The sequence below is a fragment of the Lytechinus pictus genome, unplaced genomic scaffold (genome assembly GCF_037042905.1).
Source record: "Lytechinus pictus isolate F3 Inbred unplaced genomic scaffold, Lp3.0 scaffold_20, whole genome shotgun sequence".
NCBI classification, from domain to species: Eukaryota; Metazoa; Echinodermata; class Echinoidea; order Temnopleuroida; family Toxopneustidae; genus Lytechinus; species Lytechinus pictus.
In genome coordinates, this window is record NW_026974141.1 from 12,963,926 (window position 1) to 12,981,453 (window position 17,528).

The 17,528-nt window shown below is 34.1% G+C and overlaps 1 protein-coding gene across 1 annotated transcript in view; it reads right to left on the reverse strand.

Moving 5' to 3' along the window:
• Positions 1-12,632: 12,632 nt before the first annotated feature.
• LOC129282901 (diacylglycerol lipase-alpha-like) overlaps positions 12,633-17,528 on the reverse strand; it is a 30,361-nt gene continuing 25,465 nt past the window's right edge. The window contains exon 15 of the mRNA XM_064114742.1: positions 12,633-13,424. Within this exon, the coding sequence (XP_063970812.1) occupies positions 13,060-13,424 (365 nt within the window). The 3' untranslated portion in view covers positions 12,633-13,059. The remainder of the gene's footprint in view (positions 13,425-17,528) is intronic.

Genomic DNA, 17,528 nt, shown 5'->3' on the forward strand with positions numbered 1-17,528 from the left:
GGATGTGGGAAGATATAAACATGGGTGAGTGGCATTAATGGGTTATGCTAGTTTCTGTAAATTTCAAGGTATGGGTGGGTATATGTGTTTGGTGTGCTTGAGTAGATGTATGAAAGAATGGGGGGGGGGGGTATTTAGGAGAGACACAGAAGGATGTGAAGATAAACACAAGGGTGTGTGATTTCTTGGGTGGGTTGTGTGGGTGAATGTGTGGGAATGCCTATTTGAGTGTGGGGGTGTCGAAGGAAGGCTGTAAGACAATAGACAATAATTGTGAATGTTTATGGGTGGATGTGTGTATGCCTTTTGGAGTAGTGTGTGTGGAGGGGTGTACTTGATGGTGTGCTTGTGAGAGTGTGGGAGGGATATGGAAGGATGCTCTTTAAAACAGGAGGTACATCTGTGTGTGTGTGTGTGTGGGTGGATATACTAAAATGGGTGAGCAGGGTGTGAGGGGAGGACTGGTTGTAAAATGTGGGTGTGTATTTTCATGAGTGGGTGTGTATACAGTGTGCGGGGGGGGGAGGAGTTGCAGTTTTCAAAACATACAAAATAACAAGAAGTCTAAAATTATCTTTGGCATTTTTTTTATTAATTAATCAGCTGTACAAATATAGTAAAGTGAATACATAATTTACAACAATAAAATCTTACACATTTTCAATTTATTGCTAATCATAAATTTACATAGTCATTAGATTGGTACATAGTGCAAGATATAAAGTACTATTTAATGAGCAAAAATAAGAGAAAATACAATTTATGAGTTGCAAGAAGTAATCTATCCAACACATTAAAAATAATTCAATAATAAATCCCCTACGGTGATCTGCACAAAGTATAACGATTCTTTCAAAATAATCAATGGATGTGAAAATTCACTGACTTGTTAAACTGAATTTCAAACACCACAAAATAGGACAGTAATAAGAGACTATGCTTTTTTTACTACTAGAATTTTCCATGAAACAATTGACATCTCATCAACATTTTCCATATCATGTCATTGGCGGATCCAAGGGGGGGGGGGTAGGGGGTGCACACCCCTATATATTTTGCGAATTGCCCAATGAATATAGCTAAATCTAAAAAAAATTGTCATTTAGTGTAGTAGGTTTCACGGTACAGCATGTTTCTTTTTGGGGCAATCGTCGGTCCTGAAAAGGACCACCCAAACTCGACGTTTCGACAAGTGTGTTCTTGTCGTCTTCAGAAGAAAAAAGATACATGGTGTACCGTGAAACCTACTACACTATTCTTCTTCCTCATGGAAACCAGGGCCCCGTCTTACAAAGAGTTACAATTGATCCAATCAATCGTAACTCTTTGGAAATCCATCAGTGTCATAAATTTTCTACAGGAAATTTGCAAATGTTCTTTATAAACAAAGGAGAACACACCAAATTGTCAAGTACTGTAATCAGTGAATTTATGGATATACATTCATATGTAGAAAAAATTTTGAGCCAACATGCATTTTATATGTTGACTTTGCTGGCTTTCCATAGTTGCAATTGATTGGATCAATCACAACCCTTACAACATCTTACAAAGAGTTACAATTGATCCAATCAATCGTAACTCTATGGAAATCCATCATTGTCATAATTTTTTCTATAGGAAATTGGCACAAAGTCCTTTGTAAACAAAGAGAAGCACATTGAATTTTCAAGAAAACAATGAATGCATGAATATACATGCATAATACATGTTGATGTTGCTGGCCGTCCATAGTTGCTATTGATCACATCAATCGTAACTCTTTGCAAGACGGGGCCCAGAAGTTACATCATTCGTCTCTACGGGGAGCAGACGACGAGAACACACTTGTCGAAACGTCGAGTTTGGGTGGTCCTTTTCAGGACCAACAATTGCCAAAAAAAAGATACACGGTGTACCGTGAAACCTACTACACTATTCTTCTTCGCCATGGAAACCTTCAGAAATTACTAATTGTCATTTGCCCTCTTATTTCAAAATCCTGGTTCTGCTACTGCACTATGTTACATTTTTTTCATTCTGATGTTGACATATTTTCACCATCCATTTCTTTTAATACCATATATGGCATAAACTGATGCGGTCATTTGAAATTACAAAGCGCATGAAGTGGTGAAAATAACAAATGAGAGTAGAGAATAAGAATAATCATTTTCTTTCACAAATAACAAATCATGAATAATATCATGTGGTATTCATAACTTCTAAAGTACTGTGTGTTCGTATGCATAAGAAAAATTGATATTTTAAAGCATTCTGTCATTTATGATTACACTGACGATTGGCTAAAATGTTTTGTAATTTATAAATTTGAAGAATTTTCTACTTTTGCAACTATCACAATTCTGAGGGTATACAGTTTTCTTGTCCATTCTTCTCCCTATCACTTTTCTTGAATCACTTCATTTTTGGTTTCTATTAATTAAATCCAAGATTATTTCAGCACAGACTTCCTATGTAAGTTGTAAAGCATTTATCCAACAACCTAATGGTATAGGTGAAGAAGTCTTATACCCCTTTCATAAACCCAATAAAACATATCCTCCAATTAGCCGCCTAAGAGTAATGCGGATAATTCAATAAAAATTGCGTTCACAAACTCCATAAATTATTTTTACGAGCGCCCGTCCTGAAAAAGGCGGATAATCGTCATGACAACTGGACACGCCCCCTCCAATGCGGTTGTGTTGGAAAAGGGTGACCTTGTGACCGCACCATGGCAATTATCCGCATTATTTGAAAATACGTTCATAAACTCAAAATCTTGTCCCGATGCCGCTATTATGCGGATAATAGCAGCATCAGAATAATGCGGATAACTCTTGTCCTCCTCTGATTTTACGACCAAATTATGCTGCTATTAGTCCATAATTGTGTTTTATTGGGTTTATGAAAGGGGTATTAGTACATTACTTTGAATTAAAAAAAAACTCAAATGACATGGTAATCAAATTGATACCTTTTCATTCCCTTTCACCTCTCCTCAAATGTAACACAACTTTAGTACATTAAATGAACATGTACTGTGTATATGTGCAGTTTGTGCTCAAAATACAAGTACAAATACATGTAAACATGATACACTCAATATCAAAATGTTCCAACAACATATGTGAATACTTTCTACCTAAATTCTATTGCATAAGGAAGTATATTCTTTTTAAATATATAAATCTCTATACTAAAATTTGCAAGTAGGGTGACTAATTCGAGTTATCCTCACTTGCAGGTTTTTTCTCTTTATAATAAGCTAGTACGTAGTGTATATAAATTAGTACTGTGTTAAATAGAATATGTCAATGGAAATACACTTCCCAAAATTTTGTATATTACCAAATTACCAACATAATACTAAATATTAACATAAAACCTGAGAAATATGAGACAGGGGGTCTGAAATTAAAAAAGTTTGCCAATTTTATTCATTTGAATTTGAATTATGGTACATGTTAGTGAGAGTTCTCATATGAAACAGAATAATTAATTGCAATAATGAATTGTTTTTGCTATATTTGAATTATATAGAGAACATATGAGATAAAACCACTAACAGATAGACAATAAAGCATTTCAATTGTGCAATATTTGAACAATCTTTTGTATTGTCAAAACTTTTGTAATTCGGCTTTATGCCACGATCAAAGTTTTATCTAAATAAACAATTATTTATGTTGATCGTTGTTGACATGGGATTCTAATATGATTCTAATTTTTTTACATGCAAGACGAAATAAAATCATTAGATAATTACTTAGTAATTCAAATGATCATTCTTAATTTGGAAATTTCGTTCATATGCAAAGTATCAAGAGGTGATTCATTTTTACAAAAATCAATAATTAAAAACATTTTTCAATTCCTACTCCCAATGATAGAAAATAGAATAGTAGTGTAGAAAATAACATTTAGACGTTTTTATATTTAAATAGTACTACCGAGTATGAAGAAAATAGGTATATATAATTTGATCATTATACAATCTCTCATTAAATATCAATATGAATTACTTGATTTAATTTTGTATATGAAATACTCTCACTGAATCCACTTTGAATTTCATAACTGAGTGTAGTGTATGCAAATAAGGCATAATTAATAAAAGGATAATTACTATTGAATAATCCCATATCAAATACAAATTGAAAATTCATCAATAAGAATAAGTAACAAATATAACGCATATTTAGCAGGGGCCGCGGAATGGTTTTCAAAGTGGGGGGAGGGGGCTGAGCCAAAAAATTTTTGGGGGGCTGACCATGCAAAAAATCACAATCATATGGTCATTTTTACGTTTTTGTACGCGGATTTGGAAAAAAGCAGGGGGGTTGAAGCCCCCCTACGGCCCCTGTTCAGTTTTGACATTTAGAAAATGACACTATGGCCTGTATTCTGAAGTCAGGTTTAACTTAGACCACAGTTTAACTGTGTTAAAATTATGGGAGGCCAAAAGTTCAAAAATTCTGTTTATATTGTATATTTCTTACGTTTACTATTGTGTTTCCTTTTACTTTCATTATGAAGAAAAATACTTCGGTTATTATTCCCAGACAAATATGAACAATTTGGATGTCATATGAGTTAATGAATTGTTAGGGATTTGTGTTCCTATTGGCTCTCCATAGTTAAACTACAACTTTAAACCAGGGTTTGATTTAAACCCGAGTTCAGAATACAGGCCTATGTGTATAATCCTTTCCCTGGTCAGCTAATTTGCACACAAAAACAATAAACATACTGCGTTTATCCATTGTATTTGAAAGCTACAATTCGTGTTCAAAAACATATCACTATTTTCATGTTGTACCATTCACCACAGGAAAAAAATCAACTGATTTATACCTCGGTCACATTTGCTCTACGGCGAGCCAAAAACAGCCGTTTTATTCATTTTTATTCAAACCACCTACATGTATATGTACCTGGTACAAAAAATGTTAAAACGGCTGTTTTCGACTCGCCATACAGCCGCCGTAAAGCAAATGTGACCGAGATATAAATAATCCATGACATTATACATGTAATTCTATAATTGCATCTAATTGATAATGTACTGACTCAAATTCCATACTCCTTGGGGTAAAATAGTTGATAAATTATAGTACTACGCCCATGAAGTATAAGTGAAAACACAAATATGAATACCCCGGGATGAATACCAACAAAACTTGACAGATGTGATTAATAAGACCATTTTGAATTAGAAGATATCAATAACCATGAATAAGAACGTTAAATAGTTTTTACAATATTACAGAAACAATATAAATAATAGCTACAAAATATTAATAAGTGTGAAAATGACTTTACCCCCAAATTGGGAGTACTCAGTGAATATGCATCAATGGACATGCATGTAATTCTTGTTTGCTTGGTTATGCAAAAACAGAAAATAATCTGTAAGCATGTTTATAGTCTAGAGCTGGACGTTAGTAGTTATTGGTTTGGAAAACCCTACACTCACACACACACCAATACATCAGTCGTCTCTCTTTTCACCTTTAGTAGGAGAAGGTCAAAAGAGAGAGGACTGGTGTATTGGTGTGTGATTGAGTGTAGGGTTTTCCAAACAAATAACTACCCGTTTCATAAAGGACTTGCAACTGTTGTAACTTTGCCATTATGGCAACTACCATGGTAACCTTGATTTTGATTGGCTGCTGAGCCCTGATGCCATGGTAGTTGCCATAATGACAGTCCTTTATGAAACAGGCTCCTGACCTATATCTCCACCTTGGATACAATTTTTTTTTAATGTAAAAAAAAAAGAAGAAACAATTTATTTCAGACGAAAAATACTTGAAGGCACTTCGGATTCAAGTTTTGATTTCCTATAAGGCATGCTGTAATCATCACACTCTATGCATGTAGCTCTCCGAAATACAAACACTCCCATATTCAAAGGGTTAAATGTTTACTTGTCATTTATCAGTGATTTGCTTTTCATAACTGATTGGCAATTAACCAAAAATCTGTGCAACAACTTTTAGCAGGAATCCTGCAGTCAAGGGGCTAAGCATGTTTCACAACGACTTTCCCGTACACCTCATTAGGAGGCGCTGCACCAGCCCGAGTTTGCTCAATCTCGAGATTTAAGCCCGAACTGCCCTCTTCGCGATTTATCTCGAGATTCAAGAAACCACATCTCCACCAGCGCAAGAAGAGCAATTAATGCTCGAGCGAGGCATCTATGCATTATGGTCTGACGCCATGAAAAAATGATCCCGACTGCAAATTAGCGGGATAATTCGTAAATAGCATGCTATTTTGCAGATAATCCTAAGTTGGCTTTGTTTGTTAGTTTGTTTGTTTTATTTCCGTCATAAAAAATACATAACAATATATAAACAAGAGATACAAGGAGTAACATACACATACATAATGAAATAAATTCTAAACATTGATTGAAAAAAGAAAAGAAAAAAAAAAAATGATTGATTGAAACATGTTAAGAAAGTTAAAAGATCAAACTTAAGACAGGAGACGGTTGGATAACCCATATTCAGCTGCACCAATTATATGTGCGGCTGGTCTTCCATGGGGACCAAGTAAAAAGAGAGTCATAGGGAGCGGAAAATGAGAACAGAAAAGAAAAGACAAAAGAGGGAAATGAAGGAAGAAAGAAAAGGAAAGGAGAGAGAAAAAAAAAATCACTATCAGTTTGCTTACTCCTACCCCACTACCCCACCCCCCCCCCCAAAAAAAAAAGAAATCAATGTCTCAAATGTGACAACGCTGATCTAAAAGAATTTAAGGTCATACAATTACGAATATTATTTGGGATACTGTTAAACAACTTAGTCCCCCTATAGAAAAATGTGCGTTTGCAATAATTAGTTCTGGGTTTGGGGAGGCACAAATTATTTTTTCGAAAATGGTAAGGTCTTGAGGTGTAAAATATGTATTTTGTTAGATATTTGGGAGCCAAATCATGGAGGATCTTAAACATCATTGTTTGAATATGAAAGTTTTGCCTAGACTTCAGGGTTTGCCATTCCATTATTTCATGAATTGAGTCAATAGAAACATGTGACCGATTATTAATATTAAGGATAATTCTACCAGCTCTATTTTGCAACTTTTGTAGCTGATCTGTATATTTGTCATAGGAAGATTGCCATATTACATCAGCATAATCCAAGTTGGGTAGTATAACGCTCTGATAGATAATTTTCAAACTATTCCTATTGATAAATTTACTTAATCTACGGAGGAACGAGATCATTCGACCCACCTTTTCACTTAAGTGGTTAACATGAACATCCCATTTCAGTTCTGAATCAATATACACACCCAAGTATTTCAGCGAAGATACTTGTTTGATGGTATGACCATCAATTCTTAAATCTAATCCATTGTGTTTTTTTAGCATATGTCTATTTCCAAAAAGCATGCACATTGTTTTGTCATAATTAATTTTAAGTCTATTCATGTCCATCCATCTATCAAGAATGAGCAACTCTCTATTTAACGTTGATTGAACTACGTGGGGATCTTTATGAGAAAAGTAAATCACAGTGTCATCTGCATAGAGATGGATGTTGCATGACTTGAAAATAGTAGGTAAATCATTAATAAAAATTATAAAAAGCAGCGGACCTAGTATCGATCCTTGAGGAACCCCTTGCTTGATTGGTAATTCTTCAGAGTTGCAGTTATGAATACATGTTACAATTTTTCTGTCTGAAAGGTAGCTATGAAACCAGTTCAAATTCGTTTCTTTAATCCCAGCTCTTTTAAGTTTTTCAAGTAGACATTGAATGTTAACCATATCAAAAGCTTTTTGGAGGTCAATGAAGACCGCACCAGTGTATTTTCCATCATCAAGATCTATTAACCAATCATCCGTGACTTTGATTAGGGCGGTTGAGGTAGAATGTTTAGGACGGAAGCCTGATTGGTCCAAAGTGATAATGTTATTACAATTTAAATGTTGTACGAGCTGTTTATGGATTAATCTTTCAAGAACCTTCGATAAACAAGAAAGAATAGAAATCGGTCTGTAGTTATTAGGATTTGATCGATCACCTTTTTTGTGTAACGGAATAACTTTGGCAATTTTCCATTTCTTTGGAAAGACACCTTGAACGATGGATTCATTCATAAGATAGCTAACTGGACGTATAATTTCATTTATGGACATTTTTAGGATATGAATGGGTATTCCGTCTAAACCCACGGATTTCTTATTTTTTAGTTGTAGTACTTCTTTCAATATATCATTTTGACTTACAGTACAAAGTTTCAATGGATGTTCAACTGCCATACCAGTAACGCTTTCATCATGCACTAAGTCATTTTCTGTCGCAGAGGCCAGGTTCAACAAATTACCTATATTTGCAAAATATTGATTAAATTGGTTGGCCATGGTTTGACTTTGACTGGATTGAGGTGGAGACGAAGAAATGTTCTTGGGTAACAAAGAAGATAATGTTTTCCATGAATTATTCGAATTTTTATCTTTGGTTAGTTGTTCTGTATAATAATCTTTCTTAGCCTTTTTGATCAGAGATGATACTTTATTCTTTAATACACGATAATCTTTCCAAAAATTCTCATTTTTGGTTTTGATAGCCTTTGTTTTAGCCATGTCTCTTTTCTTCATTGCTTGAAATATACTTTCGTTTATCCATGGTGATTGCATTTTTCGAACCCTCTTTGTCTTAAGAGGCATATGTGTATTTACAACTTCTAGGAACAGCTTTTCAAATTTATCAGTAGCTTTATCGATATCATTTTCCGACTCAACCTCAATCCAGTTTTGCTGAGTTAAATCAGACTTGTACTTATTGATATCAACATCTTTCAATTTCCTGTAGGTACAATACTTGACACCAGAATGAGTATGATGGGATTTCCAAACGAGATAGCTCATCGAATGGTCACTAACACCATTATGTATGACACCAGAGGACTTAATCATAGAACTATTGTTAGTTAGCATGTGATCAATAAGAGAGGCAGATTGACTTGTAACTCTGGTACATTCAGTAGTATTGACAAAAGATAATGAGAATACGTTGTTAATCTGCTTATATCGTCTCGTGGTACAATCGTCAACCTCTTTCAATATATCAAGATTGATATCACCCATGATAATAAGATGACAGTCTAGAGTTTCCGAATATTCCAAAAAGTTTTCATAATGGTTCAAAATATCAGACTTAGAATTCGGCGGTCGATACCAATTTAAGAGCATTATTGGTTTAGAATTTTTTATATTTATGACAACAGGTATGGCTTCAAAATCTGACATAGGAGAATCCTCAATTATACTAAACTTTACACTTTCATGAATATAAAATGAAACACCGCCGCCTAACCTATTCCTATCTTTACGAACAATGTTGTAATGTGAAACTTCTATTTCATTATCAGTTATGGACGCATCAAGTCTCGTTTCATTGAGAGCAAGTAAATGTATGTCATTACAACTCAAGATAGTGCGTATCTCATCGATATGTTTATAAAGACTCACTACATTCAACTGAGTAAATTTAATTCCTTTACCTGAAAGGCACGAGTAAATAAAGTCACATGTAAGAGAATCGTTACATTGGGCAGATCCATGCTTACCATGAACATCATTAGCCTTACCGGTTACATCAATATCAAAGTCAAAGAATGGCAAATTTTGCATAATACACCTAGGGCATTCCCAGTTATTAAAATGATGGGATACATTATTGTACAAGTTCAGTGGTACGCCGGCACAAGATATATGTACCCATTTGTCACACGAAGTGCACAAAAGACCTTTATGATTTCTCTTAACGGCTAACTTACATAAAGCACATGGATATTGTACAACCATTTAATATAACGGTATCGAGACCGAGAAAAAAAAAAAAAAAAAAAAAAAAAAAAAAAAAAAAAAAAAAAAAAAAAAAAAAAAAAAAAAAAAATGAATGAAAATAAGTTTTTTTTTAAAAGAACTAATACAAATACGGCTTGCAATAGATATGATAAATATGTTAATGAAGTGAGTTAATTTTGTTATTTTATAAGACTATACTCCTGTACGTTGGCCTTATTACGATTACCCGTTGATAATTAATTGTTTATTCAAATTGTTTAACAGTGCTATCAATCAAAAGGCTAAAGTAAAGAATTTAACTTAGAGAACCGTAATATTGCTGATACATAGGGAGTAAGCATTCACATTTCACCTTGTGTTAACATTGTGGATCCGTTTACGGGTAGCATCAACTACAAGGAAGATTAAGACCATTGTGTGTTCTAATAAGTTACCATAACATCTATTGGATAATAAAGGTATAAGCTCTCTGCTAGGAAAGTCATATATAGAGTTCCAAATACAAAGGCCAAGAACATGGGTCAAAGTACTGACGGATCTTTTCAGGATGTAGAACTTGTAGTTGGAGAGAGAGTTGATTAGGATGTCAGAAAAATCATCAGAGCGATTCAAATTAACACCAACCATTCTTTAAATTGTGGATCCACTAGCATGCGTCAACAAAGAAAAAGATTAAGACTATATTGTGTGTCCTAATAAGTTAAAATAACATCAATTGGATAATCTGAAGGTAGAAGCTCCATGCCAGCAAAGTCATTGAGAAAATCACTTGTCAAAGGCCAATAACATAGGTCAAAGTACTGACGGATCTTTTCAGGATGTAGAGCTTGTAGTTGGAGAGTGAGTTGATTAGGATGTCAGAAAAATCATCAGAGCGATTCAAATTAACACCAACCATTCTTTAAATTGTGGATCCACTTGCATGCGTCAAAGAAAAAGATTAAGACTATATTGTGTGTCCTAATAAGTTAAAATAACATCAATTGGATAATCTGAAGGTAGAAGCTCCATGCCAGCAAAGTCATTGAGAAAATCACTTGTCAAAGGCCAATAACATAGGTCAAAGTACTTTCAGATATTTTCAGGGTTTGTTAAGGGTTCACAATTTTTTCAGATCCGCTTTGGACACAATGGTTACACGGCGATCATCATTAGTGCGTACGTGAATTCTGCCATCTTGTGTCCAAATATTTTTCACTGTTTGTTTATGTTTTGATTTGATTTCCCAGAAAAGTTCCCCTCTCTGTTTTGTTAAGCTTTCCTGGATGAATATCTGGGGTCCCTGTTGGTTCCTCAGCATCTTTCTGGCGTGGTATATATGATCACGTATAGAATAGTTTGTGAATTTCACAATAATTCCTCTCGGTTTTCCTTTCCTTGCACCTAGCCTATGACACCTGTCAATATCGTGGTCACTGATCATGACATTCAGTTTCTCTTCACATAATTTTGAGACAAGTGTTGTCGTATTTTCGTCATCATGTTCAGCTATACCATGAAATACAAGACAATTGCGTCTTGAATATTGCTCAGACTCGTCTTGTTTCTGTTTCATACTCTCTATCTCCTTCTCTAATTGTTCAATCTTGTCGTCTCTCTCTGCTAAATCAAAGTCCATTCTTGCTTTAATGTTCTCTGCCACTTTCTGTGTTATAGTGACCGAAATTTCCTCAATCAACTTATCTCTTACCTTATTAATAAGGGTATCGAGAAGTTCCTGATTCTCCTCTAAAGCTTTTGACACTTCCGTATGAATGTCATATTCAAGATTGCTTGAAGAATTTTCTTCGGCATGTCCACGTCGAGTCTGCCTCCCCGCGTTTGGTGTAGATTTCCCCATAATATATGTAGACGTTACCGTACTTGACGGCCGTAAAGATCAATTGAGAGTACAACTATTGGGGAAACAATCCTAGGTAGATTTCATTTGGCAAAACATTTTTTTGGGATTACAATCTCAAGAATAATCTAGCAAACTATCGCGATGATTGCGTCTCCATAACAAATAATCTAGAGATTGTTCCGAGCGGGATAATTTGCCGTAACAGAAATAGCACAATTATTCGAAAACTTGGGCTGGTGCATACGGCCCTATGGTTTTGTCTACGAGGAAATGTAAGGAATATCGATGAAAAGGATTTCTGCAGGGAAATACACACCTCTATCTTTTGGTAAGGTTTCATATGGTTAATGCACTGTATGTAATTCAATTGTCTGACATGACATGAAGATTGCATTTTAGTCGGAATGGTATTTGGACAGACCCATTTTAGAGTAAGAATAAAACATGATGGTCCTGCGTTGGTTGCGGTTGGATGTAAGCGAGACAAAATAATTTTACCTGTAGGTCTTTGTCAAGAAATGATGAATTCATTACATGGACAGGATCATATTAATGCAATGCGAATCACACAAAGTGTAAAAATAAAAGCACTTAAATAAATTGTTCATTTTCTGATAAGCCCTGAGGGCCAAACTTAGATTTTGTCTCCCTATACATTGTTTCATATAGAGTACCTAAGTGATGACATCACAAAAAACCTTTTTTTTTTGCATTTCAGCGTTTTTGATACCATATTTTGGTAGCGCAGGATGAAAAAACCCCACTACCGAAATTCGGTGAGAATCGGTCTATGGGGGCCTGAAATATGACCTCATGAATACATAATTAGCCCCATTGAAGTCAATGTATTATTGGCCTGGTTCCTAACTTTTAGAACCAGGCCAATAATACAGGTCTACTTATGTATTCTTGAGGTCATATCTCTGGCCCCCATGGACCGATTCTCACCAAATTTTGGTAGTGGGGGTTTTTCAACATGCGCTATCAAAATAAGGTATCAAAAATGCTGAAATGAAAAAAAAGCTTTTATGTGACATCATCACTTTGGTAATCTATAGTTGTTTTATATACTCGTCTTCTCATTTTTAAAGTACATGTATATATTCCTAAAATATATTTAGGCATTGAAAAGGTTACTGACAACATTCTGCATATCTGAAAGGTGCAAGGTCCAGTTTACACAATCCATAATATCAATAGAATGCATCATTAAGGATGTTTACCATTGTAATCTTTTTCTCCTGTGTACACAAATCAAGTGACTGCTGCTGCTGATGTCAGTATTGTACTAAAGTAATTGACTATAAATTTAAACACATAAGTATTGGAAATATTTGTAAGAGTATCATTATTATTATTAAAATTTCTCACAAAAATTTTGTTAAATCCTTCTGAATCTCTGTCATAGAACATCTAAGGAGATAGTCTTTGCCTCTCCTTGCCGCTGAGGTGAACTATGTGAACTACCCGACGTCAACGTCGACGACGACACCGTATCCAAACTCCTCCTCCTCCTCGGAATGACCACCGGCGACCCTCCTTTGACCCCTAGGTCATCTCCATACGGTGGAAGACTTGATCCGATGGGCAGAGTATAGCTCTTTCTTGATTTTTCGCTGTGGTTCTCGTACAGCCCTGGTCGGAGGGAAGCGAAGAGGGCTTCGTCGTCGATGTCGTCATCGGCATCAGGACTGACGGGGAGGTACTCGGTGTAGCCGTGACCTAGCTTGGCCTCAGGGAGGTATGGCTGGGTAGCAGAGGTTCCCACTGAAGGTTATAGAGAATTTCAAAAGAATTATAACTGATAGGCTTACAATTTAAAGATAAATACCGGTTGTGGTAATGATCTAGAAATGAGTTCAAACAGAATCCAAATAAAAGTACCATCCAAGTGTTAGGATATATGTGCCAAATAGCTTTGGAAGAAAATGTGTAGCTGATGAGTAAAATAAGCACAGAATTCCAAGCAATATATTAATACACTGTCCCACACATGTTTTCCTGTGTTAGTGATCATCTGAATTATCGGTTTTGAGCTAAGATTTCATGATTTCACAAAGATATAGATATATGACAATTTGTTGACAATTAACCTTGATTGAAATAATTTTTCCTGCAACAACTTTGTTTTATAATCTACCTTTTACAAAACCTTATATATACATATATCTCATTTAATCGGGATAGGATGTGATCGGACCTCTGATAGAATTGAGTTATTATATCAATGGCTCTGAATGCAGTGATCCATATTATGAAAATTATTTATATTATGTAATCATTCAAAGTAATTCTTCATTTTTGTGCACTGCACATTGCTCTAATTTTTATACGGTAAAACAAATCAAACCAATGATACTTGGAAGATATAATTGGTCAAAATATTTTTCAAATTTAAACACTTTCACTTGATAAGCAGCAAAATGTGGACTTGGTGATTGTTTAAAGGTTAAGCAAAAGTTTGTAATAAAGAATCAAAACATATAATACTACTAATAATATCAATAATAAATCATTTATAATGGGCCTAGTTCTTTGTAACTAGACATGGTAAAAATGTCACCACAATCATTCATAACAAATGTGAAATAAAATCTTCAAGGCCTGCAGGACATATAATCTAAATCATTTCCTTAATAGTTTAAAGCTATTACGAACTAAACTTGTTATTTAATATTATTTCATTGCACACCATTCAAAATGAAACTTTCAGGTTATCATCCCAAATGGATAAAATATAGGTCAGAAAAAAGGACCACAAGCTTCTTAAATCTAGTATTCTAATTATTTGAACCTAGGCCAGGCCGACTCATTTCACTGGGATTTTTTAATAGCTAAGATACTAGTTATTAGTTATTTAAGCATCCATTAGAAAAAAAGAAGGTTTAAACTGTATCTAAAATCCTTTTCTGCTCTCAGCTGAAGAAATTTCAAATGAACGCTTTGAGAACTTCATAATTTTTTCCTTTCTAGAGAAAGTGTACCACCATTGAGATAAAATTGTTAAAATGTTTGAAGCATTTTGTCCTACCTACTTTTTGTCTAATTCCAGAGGATATTATTGTAAATAAAATTTTATCACAATGGACTTAAATACATTTTATTTCATAGTTAATGTTAAACTATAGCTCTAGTTAAAATATGCTTTAAAATTCTTACATGGTGGTAGCCTATACTACAAGTAAATTGGCAAAGGGGGGGGGGGGACTCAAACTTTTTGTGATACTAATATTTCATTAATAACAAACTATACTACCTATTTTGTTAATCATTGCCATATATGTATTACTAAGTATACCATTTGGTTTCATTATTGAAATTTTATTTCGGAAGGGGGGAGGGGTTTACACCATCCATTTTACCACCATTTTACACTATCCTATTTATTTTCTGAATAAAGGTAAGAGTAAAATGCATGATATAATCAAGTAAATATTAGAAGTCAGAGTCTCAAAACAACCCTTGGAGACAGACACTTGACAAGGCAATTAAATATAAGAATTTTATTTCAATGTTGTTTTTTTCAAATCAATATTTTACTTTGGGGGAAATTTGAATAGAATACTTAGCCTATTTAACGTTAAGCACCCAATTCTATCAGTCATGCATCTTATCAATGGCAAGTTACAAGTTCCTTCTATTAGCTACTATAATACCTCAGCCCATGAAATCTCTTTGGATGAGAGAAACAAATTGTAATGGTCCATTCAAATGTTTTTGATAAAAACAAGTTTGATAAAAAAAAACATATGGGACCCAAAGCATGCATGATATGAAGTCTACAGTGTACACTGATGATGTCACACTGAAAAACACAATCAAATCAAATTCCATGCATAGATATTCATAATGAATGCGTCACAATAAATATTAACTGAATCATACATATTAAATAAATACACAATGAATTCAAACTTTTTACCCTTCTTCGTATCTGTTTGAAAGAGGATGAAATTCAATGTAAAATAAAAATGTGATTCATGCAAACACAGCATGCAGGTCTCCACAAAAATAAATAATGAATCACAAACCTTCCAAGAACTTTTCTAATATTTTCTATTAAAGTCACAAGAACCAATGTGTTCATATCCCTATGTTTATTAATAAGTAATTTAAGCAGGTACGATGAAGACTGCAAAACTTGACTTTGCATAAATCAAATAACAACACAAGTGAAAGCATGGTCATATGCAGCGGTGGGGGGGGGGCAGGGCAGTGGCCCCCCAGAAATTTTGAAAATTTACATTTTTTTACTGAAAATTTTAACAAAAGTCACCAAGAGTACATGTATGCGCCAAATCCTTCAATTTAACTTCACAAAATGCCCCAATGACAAGCTTGGTCGCTTCGCTCCCTCAAAATTCTTTCGAAAAAGTTTATGCATGCTGCCCCCCAGTGATTTTTTTTTTGTACAGCCATGAGTGGAAGCAAATTTTCTGAACAAATTATACAAAGTAATTTATATCTAAATTTCGCCTAAGCTGGACAAATGTCTGTGGTACCAAGAAAGATTCAACTGTATGACCTCATTTAGGAAACTTCCACATATCAGGGGGAAGGGACACTTAGTGTTGTCAAAAATGAACCCACACGATGTATTAAGGACTACCTCCAAGTTAACGCACGTGAACCAACTTTATTTCTTTATTCAAATATTGAGATAAGAAATATAATATTAAATAAATTTAGAAATTCCATTTTGCATCATGCAGTAACCCTTATGAAACCTCTAAAAGCATCTAGACATATGCATGCATTATGGATAAACCCAAAACACAGTCCTCGATAAATGGTATAAACTATAATGTTATTTCAGTATATTTCAGTATGACAAATTAGGGGAATGATATTAAAATAAGGATATATGATTTTTTTTTAAACATATTTGTGGGATTTCAACTCAATGTGATACGTCAAAGTGCAGATAAAACTATGGGACAATCTACCAAATATGAGTGTAGGAACATGTATTGAGTCACACCAAAAATGTGAAATGTGATATAATACGCAGTTGTATGATATCATATGACATCATAAGTATGGCATGCACTAACAATTCAAAACCACAACATGTACATTCCGAAATCTATTCAAGAATTCTTACATAAACTTCATAGCCTGCAAGAACGGCAAAGTAGAAAACGTGGAGGAGAAGAAACGCAGATGATTTCAAAGCGAAGATCAAGAAAAGCAACATACATTAAACAGAAATTGCATTCTAAAAGCACTCTAGGATTCAAAGATTTTAATTCCATCGCCCCCCTAATCTCCGGCTTTGGTCGATCTTTGATTAATTCAGAATGCATTGCTTTTAGAAGGTCAAAATTGAAAATTCAATCAGTAAGTCTTGTGCATATAGTTGGAAAGCAATTACCTTTGCTCCATTTCATACTAGTTTGAATGAAAAAATATAAACAAAACAAATCACTATATGTCTTTTTCATAAACAAAGTAGCAAACATTTGTTGCATCATTAAAAAAGAAAAATAACGATGAAATAACATTTCGACTCAGCTAAGCACATTTCAGTAATGAGAAATATTTATTTTATATTTTTCAAATGGAGGCAAAAACCCATAAAGTCAAAAAGACATTCATTTCTTTGGGGAAAACAGGCATGAAATTATTTGTGAAATCATAAAAACAAGATGCATCAATTCAGTGCTCAATAAAAAAAATTCCAATGGAAAAAGTGGAAAAAATTCTGAAATGCATGGTCATTAATGAATATCAATCACATATTTTGCCATGAATGATTTCTTAAATATGAAAAAATACATTTTTTATAATATCTTTCATTAAATATTATTCATCTATGCATTACGTAATAACCTGACATCTATATAGTGGAAGCTAACTTGACAAGACTTC